General features: G+C 48.0%; 1 protein-coding gene across 1 annotated transcript; it reads left to right on the top strand.

The window, feature by feature from the left end:
• The first annotated feature begins 8,264 nt into the window (after positions 1 to 8,264).
• On the top strand, positions 8,265 to 8,801 carry LOC147982444 (uncharacterized). The gene has a single exon (XM_087517336.1). It carries the CDS (start codon positions 8,265 to 8,267, stop codon positions 8,799 to 8,801), a length of 537 nt encoding a protein of 178 aa, XP_087373462.1.
• The last annotated feature ends 2,282 nt before the right edge of the window (positions 8,802 to 11,083 follow it).

The raw sequence follows: 11,083 nt of genomic DNA, 5'->3' as shown, positions 1-11,083 counted from the left end.
AGAGGTGCCGTAGTTTCGGTGCTTGATCGGTCGGGCCGTGAAGACGTACGACTATATCAACCGCGTTGTGCTAACGCTTCCGCTGTCGGTCTACGAGGGTACGTAGATCACACTCTCCCCTCTCGTTGCTATGCATCACCATGATCTTGCGTGTGTCTAGGAATTTTTTTGAAATTACTACGTTCCCCAACAGCTTGCCCCCTTGCTGATCTGGATCCGGCCCTTTTGGGCTGCCAAATCTGGTCCCGGGGTTGTGGCGGTGGAAGCTTGGAATGGGGGAATCCCCTGTTCGACTATGCATAGACCTCGACGACGGTTGCGGTGCTTCGGCTTCACTCTTCCCCTCCTGAGGGCGTGTTGAGAGTCCTCTTCCTCCCCCTCCCCCCTTTTAGTCCCCGGCTGAAAGCCTAGGCATTTGGACGGCCGACGACAGCATCCTGGCGTCGTGTTCCTTAGAGGCGTCAACTTAGGGTAGGGTTGGAGGTGGGGTGCTGCATTGTGTGGGTTGATGGCGGCTGCGGTGCGGTGTGTCCTCGGCCTGTGGTGAAGGTGGGGGGATTTGAGTCTTGTTACCCTTCAGGGGTGGCTACCCTATTGCGTTTGGGCTTACCGACTAATGATCGTCATCCTTGTGCTGGATGGAGGGGAGATAGTGGTCTCTCCTCCGGCAATGGCGCGCCTGGGTTGTGGCAGAGCCAATGGTTTCATCCTACAAGGCTCGATCCTCCTCTTCATTGCTCGTCTGTGATCCGCGGACTCCTCTGTCCCCGTTGTTCTGGTAAGTGGGGTGCTCTCCGATGGCATGGTTGTCTTTCCCTTGTGTTGGCATTTTCGCTCTTTGGCTGGATCTGTAGTTTCGGCCTTAGGTGATCTTGTCTGTATTTTTTCCGGTTTTCCATGCTCAGGCATTGCAATAATCTACACCTTGTATCCTAGCCGGTTGATGGCTTCATTAATTTGAAGTCGGGCTATTTGCCTTTTCTCTAAAAAAGATCCTACACCCTATAGATGGGGAGGAACTTCATGGTTGGGGGCTGCAGGGTAGAGGAACCCCTGGCTTGCGGGCTAGGTCAGAGGAACCCTAGCCGGGTAAGGACTCGGGAGGAAGAGAAGCATGGAGAGGAGCCCTAGCAAGAGGATGGGGTAAGGCATCACCTATAGACGAACCTGGAAAGGGGAGGAGGTTGGCAGGTAAACCAGTTGTAGGAAAATAAACCGGTGTTTTCAGAGGAGTCAGTTGTTTTTACAAATGAAAAGAAAATTCGATGGGGGCTGGGATCGATGAGCAATGCTACACCTACTTAATGTATGTTATGTATCCTATGTATGGTTTGATTGGGCAGATTTCTATTGGACATTAGTTCGGGATGCGGGCCCACCCTTGAAAAATAGGGGGGAGTATAATTAGTGGGGAAGAAAATTATGTAGGTTACTTAGAAGTATTACATAGGTGATAGGTGTAGCATTTTTGGGGGGTCGATGGGAGGATCGCTTCGCTGGATAGATGGGGCTGGGAAACAAAACCATGCACCAACTCTAACTCTATCTTTAGGAGTAGAGATGAGGGACGATTGAGCCGGCCTCAAGGCAGGAATCAAGACAGTCAGCATCCTGTTGTCATTGACAACCCAAGTAGTGAGGGTCAGGACTAGGCCAACATGCATTAAGTCTTGAACGATCTTATGGTCATGTAGGGGTCACGGTGGAAATACCTTGCACCGGGCGTGCTTTGTGACATCTCTGGCCGCCTTGGCAATGCTGCTGACTACTTCCGCTTTCACGTCATTTGCAACCCGTGGCATGACTCTTCGACCCAGATCCACTTGTTCCATGCCGGAGAAAGACTCCGTTACTCTAAGGTTCAAGTGTGGCTTCTCTAAGTCACCTTCAAATGTTTATTCTCCAAGTCTAGCTACCGTGCGCCGCCATTCGTCTTCGTGGTCGACATGATCCTCACCTAGCTCTGGTACCAATTTTGGCTTTTCTTAGGCACCCGCGCCCCACACACCGTCGACTCACATCCAAAGGAAGACGGCCAACACCACCACCATGCGCCATCTGCAGAACCTCGGCGTCGTGCCGTCGAAGCCCGCCTAGGCCTGCACCGCTGCCCTGCACAACTAAGGGCTTGGAAACCCCCTGAGCAAGGCAGAGTACCACTGCCGCTATCAGCCACCGTCGCCGGGAGGAGAGATAGCAGCCTCCGTCCAAAGCCGCCTTGTACCGCACCATCTGTCAGCCAGATCTAACCGTCCCGCGCAGGTGTGCCCCCTCCCCTACCGTCGGTCAGCCAGCAGCAAGAAAACCAACGAGGAAGGCCTGCCAGAACCACCGGAGGCCCCGGGATCCAAATCTGGACACTGGGCACGCCCTGGGACGCATCCGCCGCTCATCTAGCAATTGCCCCACCACCACTATGCAGCACCATCCACTATGCTGCCCCTTGGAGCCGCCGTCGCTGCATCGCCAAGCCCCGCCTCCGCTCAACGCCTTTGCCCATGCCGGGTGTCCCACGCCCACCGCCAACTAGCGGAGATGGGAGAGGGGCTTTTCCTTGGCGGCTCCGGTCGCCAGTGGCGGCGGGACGGAGGGTGGATATGGGAGCTATAGGGCGTGCCTCCGATGCTGCCTGGCCTACCCATTGGGGGGGGTGTTGGGAATCGTTGCATGGAAAACAAAAAATTTTCTACGCACACGCAATGATCTATCCATGGAGATGTATATCAACGAGGGGGAGAGTGTGTCTACGTACCCCCATAAACCGTAAGCGGAAGCATTTCACAAAGCGGTTGATGTAGTCGAACTTCTTCGTACTTCAACCGATCAAGTACCGAACGCACGACACCTCCGCGTTCTGAACACGTTCAACTCGGTGATGTTCCTCGCCTTCTTGATCCAGCACGACGGCGTGGAGACGGTGATGGCGAAGTGATCTCTGTAGGACTTCGCGTAAGCACTACGAAAATATGACCGGGGGTGTAAACGGTGGAGGGGGATGCCGCACACGGCTAACAATTGATCTGGTGTGTGCTAGGCGCCCCTCCCACATATATATAGGTGGGAGGGAGGGAGCAGTAGCCATAGGAGGCGCCCAAGTAGGAGGAATCCTACTTGGAGTCCCTCCCAAGCCCCCCCCCCGCCATATATAACCGAGGGGGAGGAAAGAGGGGGGAGAGGGAAGGAAGTGGGAATCCTAATACACACTTTCCTTTCCCTTCCCCCCTTTCCTTCTCCTCCTAGGCCGGCCCATATGGGGGGCGCACCAGCCCCTTGTGGCTGATGCATTTCCCCTCTTGGCCCATAAGGCCCATACCTTTTACCGGGGGTGCCCGGAACCCCTTCCGGTGACCCGATATGTACCTGGTACCCCCCGAAACACTTCCGGTGTCCGAATACCATCGTCCTATATATCAATATTTACCTCTCGACCATTTAGAGACTCCTTGTCATGTCATTGATCTCATCTGGGACTCCGAACAACATTCGGTCACCAAATTACATAACTCATATAATACAATATCGTCATCGAACATTAAGCGTCCGGACCCTACGGGTTCGAGAACTATGTAGACATGACCGAGACACATCTCTGGTCAATAAACAATAGCGGAACCTGGATGCCCATATTGGCTCCTACAAATTCTTCGAAGATTTTATCGGACGAACCATTATGACAACATACGTAATTCGCTTTGTCCATCGGTATGTTACTTGCCTGAGATTCGATCGTCGGTATCTTCATACCTAGTTCAATCTCGTTACCGGTAAGTCTCTTTACTCATTTCGTAATACATCACCTCATTACTAACTCCTTAGTCATTTTCTTGATAGCTTATGATGTGTATTACCAAGAGGGCCCAGAGATACCTCTCCGATAGTGGGAGTGACAAATCCTAATATCGATCTATGCCAACTCGACAAACACCTTCGGAGATACCTGTAGAGCATATTTATGATCACCTAGTTACATTGTGAGTTTGATAGCACGCAAGGTATTCCTCTGGTATCCGGGAGTTGCATAATCTCATAGTCGAAGGAATATGTATTTGACATGAAGAAAGCAATAGCAATAAAACTGAACGATTATTATGCTAAGCTAACAGATTGGTCTTGTCCATCACAACATTCTCCTAATGATGTGATCCCGTTATCAAATGACAACACATGTCTATGGTTAGGAAACCATAACCATCTTTGATTAATGAGCTAGTCTAGTAGAGGCTTACTAGGGACACGTTATTTGTTTATGTATTCACACATGTATTTAGGTTTCTGATCAATACAATTCTAGCATGAATAATAAAATTTTATCATGAATAAGGAAATATAAAATAACAATTTTATTATTGCCTCTAGGGCATATTTCCTTCAGAGGGTGTAAGGGGAACGATGCGGCGGCAAGGTTTTTTTCCTCCATGATTTTCTTCCTACACAGAACTCCTAATTCGTTGCGCCCACAACTGACCACGCCGTCCTCCACGCCGTGCATGACCACAGTAAGAGCGAGAGTTGCGAGGCAGCATGGCATCGGGTTGGTGCAATTCCCATCGCGGTGGCCATAGTCTTCCCCACCTAGTTGAAGGAACCGTGAGGGAGGGTTGTGGTTGTCCCTGCAGGGGGAGTGGTGGGGGGAGTCAGAGAGTTCGGGAAGGAAGAGAGCTCCAACCTCCCAGGTATACAGAGTGCTCCGAGGAGCCAGCAGTTGGGGCTCCGATCTGGGCCAGTGGTGGCGGCTGGAAGGGGATGGGTGAACGAGTAGTGTGCGAGAGAGAAGAGAGAGGTGGACGCTGAAGCAAGTTGGAAGGGAACAAAACATTCCATTGACTTAATGGTCACCGCGCGTAACTTTTGACAACTCAGGCATTATTCCAAGATCATTCTTTTAAATCTCAGTGGTCAATGTTTGTGGGTAACACAAGATTAATGGTTATAAAGTGTTGATGAAAGGAGAACCAAGAAAAGCTTCCTCCCTTCAGTATTAGGTGTAGATATAGATATAGATTGTTTTAAAGAAAACATATTAATATAATGAACATATCAATTACACCCTGCCTTTCTACCAACAAGATGCCCAAAGGCATCTAGGATACACATAGCCAAAAAGGAAAAATAAAAAGAACATAAGAAAAAAGACCCTCCATGGTAGCATCAGCAGCACTCTAATCTCCACCAAAGACAATGCATGAATTACAAAATAGCTTCTCCAAAAACAACGCCTCCAAGAAGGAAAAAATGCACAAGCATTGTCGTTCCCGAACGAAGATCTTGAGTTTTCACCCTGGAAAAAATCCAAGTTCACCCAAAAACAATGCCTTCAACCAAGCCATTGCAGGGTGCAACCAATAAAGGCTAGACCTTGGGTTTTCACCGTGGGAATCGAGACGCAGTACTCGAGGACCACCACCAAAACTGTAGTCCACCAGTGCTGCCGCCCCCACTTGCCGAGGCCGCTATTGCAAGGCACCAAATACCTGGTAAACAGTCTTCATCGCATCCAATACACCCTTACACCAAAGTTTCCAGACCTCCAATCGCAGCCGCCAATACATTCCCCACCTCTATCAATGCCTTGGGAATCTTAACTTAGACATGTCCCATGACACCAATAAGAAATCGAAGCTTGGCGCTGGGCCCTTTAAGGCCGTCCTGGCCGATAATATGAGCACGTGTGACTGGAGCCTTTTTGATCTAGATATACATGTGCGACATACGCCAATCCGTATAGATCTTTGACGGGAAGACCGGAAGTCGTTAGCGGCCAGATCCAAGAGGTCGACATCCAGAAGAAAGACGACTTGGCGGAAGAAGAGTGCTAGGGCCAAACCACCATTATTATGGCAAGACGTGGGATCCCAAGATCCACCACAGCTCGCCGCCCACCTCTAGTAGAGAAAGGATGCTTTCATGCCCGGGGCTGCTGCCCCAGCGTCCTCATGCTGCGGGTGCAGCAATACACCCAAGAGGTCCACATGGTCGCGGCGTTGCACTGGGGCAGCTACACGAGAGATGGTTCACGTGGCCCCAAGGATCCTGACCGAGTCCGCCCGTCACCGCCACCACATGATGTTCCCTCGAAGCACTCACCGGCCGCCGCAGCCTCGCAGCAGCGTCAGTGGAGAAGCCGGCGCGGGCGCTGCCACCGCCCATCAGACGGGCGACGTCCCAGGCAGCGGCATGGAGGGAGGAGGCGTGATAGGGGGCTCAAGGCAGACGATGGGTGGGTGTGAGCACTTAGGTGCGCCCCAGCGTCGCCGCACGGGAATAGAGATGGGAGGACTTGAACTTAGATATGTTCCATGATATTAGATTGCTGTACACATATACATACTAGGAAAAATGCCCGTGCGTTGCAATGGGAGAAAAAGAATCCTCTCATATCTCTATCTGGGTCAGTTGGAAAAATTGTGCGTGACCGGTTGGAGGGTTAAGAGATCGAAACCTGCCATCGATTCTTTTATTTTTTGCCAGCTCTTCGGACGTGGGCTACAGTGCGCCGTCAGGTGGGCTTCCTTGATTGGGCCAAAACAGATGGCAAGAAACGAAATCAAATAGCGTACGTGAAATTAATTGAAGCGGGACCAAACGAAATGGGACGAAACCAAGAATATCACCTCCCTTTAATAGTAGGTATAGATAGATAGATATAGATACAATCCATACATTAGAGTTAAGAAAAACAATGAAAAATAATTATACTATAGGAGTTAGATGTGTAATAGAAGATGAAGATACCTCTTAAGAATAAAATATTTGCATTGTATCTTCGTCGTGGAGTCATACTTACTAAAGATAATCTTATCAAGCGGAATTGGCATGGAAATCCGCAATGTGTTTTTTTTCATCATGATGAGACAATAAAACATTTATATTCTTCCAATGCAAATTGGCTCGGTCTATATGGTCAGTCATCCAGATAGCTTCTGGCTTGTATCCTCCTTGTAGTGTTGCTAATGTATTTGGCAACTTTACATGGGATTGGTCACGGGTTTAGAACTCTTCTTAGGGTTGGAGCCCTTGCCGTTATTTGGTCACTTTGGCTATGTAGAAATGATAAGTTTTTTAACGATAAAAGTATTTTTCTAATGCAGGTTATCTACAGATGTACCGGGACTCTTCGTTTATGGCCCTCTCTACAACGCGTGGGGAATCGGGACCTATTTAATGAGGTGTGTATACGATTGGAAGATACGACGAGGCATACTTTTACCCAACATGAGTGACAACATGATCTTAAGATTGGCCCACCTCCGCTTTAGGCGTTATACGGACTCTACATGTTTCTTTGTATTACGCCTTCTATTTTTCGTTTATACAAGAGGACTTTGTTTGGCCGTCTGCATCTTAGTTATGCAGAGGCCGGGTGTAATACTTAAACCTTTTAAGTAATAAAAGTGTCCTTTTTTGAAAAAAGATGTGCTTATAGCAAAACTGAAAAAAAAAAAAAGAAGACAGCCACAATCGAAGATTCGGGAAGTCCTGGGAAAGTCCATGTATACTTTTTTTTTTTGAAGTTAGTCCATGTATACTTCTGCCTGTTAAAAAGGCGTCCAGCCCAAGTCTTTGGCCGCAGAGCCGCCGCCTCCAACCTCTGATCGACACCCTCCGTCTCTCGTGGACGCCGCGAGTTTGCTTTGCACCGATCTGCGGTGGAGTCCAAACAGATCAAGGTATGCACCTCCTCCCTACGCTCTTCCAGCAGAGCTGAGCAGAGGTAAGCTCGCGTCTCCTCGTTCGCTCTCCTTCCCTGTGCAACTCACCGATCATGTCGCGTCGATTAGGTAAAAAGAGTTTCTTTTTCTCTCCTACCGCGCTATACGCACAGCCGTGACACCGTCGTCGATGACGGATGGGGTGGCTGCTGTTTATCTTAGGGTTCTGGTATGGAGCACCGGCTTCTTCGGATAGGAGGATTTAGAAACGTGGGTTAGGTTTCTGTTCAGAATGAAGCTTACTTTGATCAGAATGATACTAGTTTCAGCAGCGATACACTTGGAACTGAGAACAGGTTGGAGTCTATTGGATTAGACAGTTTTAGGATACATTACATCATACTTCAGTAGTTTAGTTGTGATGTATTGTTGTATTGTAGCTTTAGGATTATATACTCTGTCCTATAGTATTATTTTACGAAAAATATAGAGCAAATTTGCAGTTTTTGCATCAATGAGATTCCATGTATATACAATATTTCAAACAATGTTTTTTTTCAGGATACATTACATCATACATCGAACAGTTGTCTTGTGCCAACCAAGGAAGAAGTCATGGAACCATCAGCATCTACTGGTCAGAGAGTCAACCTGAAGGGGGACAAGACCGTAACCCGTGCTATTCAATTGGTAATGACGATGTCAGGGACGTCTTCAGCAATGACGATTGGGGAGAGGAACAAGAAGTTCAGGGTGAGCCGTGCTATGGCGTGGATAGTGGTTGTTTGCATACCGTCTATTTTCATTGCCATCACAGCAGGTTCGGCCTACAGGATGTTTAACAACCCCATCAGGGCCGCCGGGTTCCCATGGCGGCTGCCGGTTGTCGTGCTGTTGGGAGGCTACCTCGCAGTGGTAAACCTGGCGCTGGGCTACTTGACCCTTTTCTTGCCGCAAGCACCCGTTGCTGTGTGGAAAGCTCTTGACAACGTCGGTTTGAGGCTGATTGGCCTTGCCGCCATCTTAACCTCTGCCCCTGTTTTGTTAATTGACCAGGCATGGCTGCACATCAGCTGTGCTTGCCTTCTTGCCGTCCTCATTGCTGCCATCCTTGCCTTGTGCGTCTGTCTTGTTCGGATGTATGGCCAGTAGCTCGCTTCTTGCTACGTACCATGGCGGCCTTAATTAGATGTTATCTCAGATGCTTTCTTAGACCCCGTACTCAACGTGATGTCATTCCTTCTCTGTAAACAGTCTGTGCGACTCATTTATTATGAACTGTTTTTATTATATGGTGAACATTTTAAAAATATATGGTGAAATATATTTAAACATACAATGAATATTCCTATATATGGTGAATATTTTTAAAATACACTTCACATTTTTATAGATATGATGAACTTTTTTCACACTCAACATTTCCTAAATTTCTTTAAGTAGGGCACTAGTAGAAAAGAGGGCTTTGGTTCAGGCGGGTCAGCTCATTACTCCCGGTTCAGTCCAGAACCGGGACCCATGGGGGCATTGGTCCCGGTTCGTGAGCCCAGGGGGCCGGCCGGGCCACGTGGGCCATTGGTCCCGGTTCGTCCGGACCTTTTGGTCCCGGTTGGTGGGACGAACCGGGACCAATGTGCCTCGCTCCTGGCCCACCACCATTGGTCCCGGTTGGTGGCTTGAACCGGGACCACATGTTGCCCTTTAGTCCCGATTCATGCCACGAACCGAGACCAATGAGGTGTCTATATATACCCCTCGCCCGCGAGCAGAGCACTACAATGCTCTGTTTTTCTCTGGCCGGCGAGGGAAGGGCTTTGTGGTGCTCTAGCTCACCTCCTATGCACATGAGGTGTTCGATGAAATGCCCGAGCCACACTAGTTAAGCTTTCTCCTCTCGAAGCTCGACCTCAAAACTCCATTTTCCTCGAGATTTGTCTAGGTTTAGCGGCCCGTCACATCCCATTCCCGTCTTCACCGCCGTCGATCGCCCGCGCCGATCTCGTCGCCGGCACCACCGTGGTGAGCCTCTTGTTCTTATCTTCTTTCTGAAAGAAAAAAATTCTTACTTTAGATAGATACTTGTCTAATTTTCTTACTATTTTATTGCTTGTTATTATATAGTGCGATGGTTTTGGTATCCGCCCCCGTCGGCCCGCTCGTTCTGTCTATGATTCGGATGTGGTATATATTATCTTTTTATAACTATTTGGTTCATTTATTGTTTATGACAATTATGCCGACCAACGTGACATAGATTTTATTTATGTAGGAGGTAGTTGAACCGGAAATTCCAACCGACCCTATTGTCGAGAGGTTAAATTTAGTTGAAGAAAAAAACAATTACTTGAAGGAAAAAATAAAAAAAATTGAGGAGGAGAAGATGATATTGGAGTTGCATGTTGCGGATGTCGTCGATGATCACAAGATCAAGATGGATGCAATGCGCTTGAAGATTAGAAAGATTAGAAAATATGCCATTCATACCGAGGCTTGGTATCATTATGCCGTTGGATAAATTGTTACCTTGGTTGCGATTATGATCGCATTTGTTTTCGCATTGAAATGTTTTACATAGATTCAATGTATGGTTTAATTAATTAGATGCTCTGGAGAGCTATATGTTGTTAGATGAGAACTATGTATGTACTTTGGTTTTAATGTGATGATGATCTTCTATTAATTTGGTCACTTAATTATCTATTCATGATGTTCTGTAATGGTTTTTGACACACTTAATTATATATAATGCACGCAGATGAACCGACAATGGATGTACGGTGACAAACACACCTCCGAGTATATTAAGGGCGTGCATGATTTTCTCGAAGTGGCTGAGGCAAACAAGTAGAATGGTTTTATGTGTTGTCCATGCCCTAATTGTGGGAATACGAAGTTTTACTCTGACCAAAAAATCCTTCACACCCACCTGCTTTACAAGGGTTCCATCCCACACTATAATGTTTGGACGAGGCATGGAGAAATCGGGGTTATGATGGAAGACGGCGAAGAAGAAGAGGACGATGACAACTATGTGCCCCCTGAATACGGTGATGCTGCAATGGGGGAAGCTGCTGAAGATCAAGAGGAACCAGACGATGTGCCCAATGATGCTGCAACGAGGGAAGCTGGTGAAGATCAAGAGGAACCAGACGATGTGCCCGATGATGATGATCTCCGCCTGGTCATTGTCGATGCATGGACGCAATGCGAATGTCAAAAGGAGAAGCTGAAGTTCGATCGCATGTTAGAGGATCACAAAAAAGGGTTGTACCCCAATTGCGAATATGGCAACACAAAGCTCGGTACCGTACTGAAATTGCTGCAGTGGAAGGTAGAGAATGATGTGTCTGACAAAGGATTTGAGAAGCTACTGAAAATATTGAAGAAGAAGCTTCCAAAGGATGACGAATTGCCCGACAGTACAAACGGAACAA

The sequence above is a fragment of the Triticum urartu genome, chromosome 3A (genome assembly GCF_056163025.1).
Source record: "Triticum urartu cultivar PI428250 chromosome 3A, HENAU_Tu73, whole genome shotgun sequence".
Taxonomy (NCBI): domain Eukaryota; kingdom Viridiplantae; phylum Streptophyta; class Magnoliopsida; order Poales; family Poaceae; genus Triticum; species Triticum urartu.
Note: the sequence above shows the minus strand (reverse complement) of the source record. Positions and strands in the feature narration are given on the sequence as shown.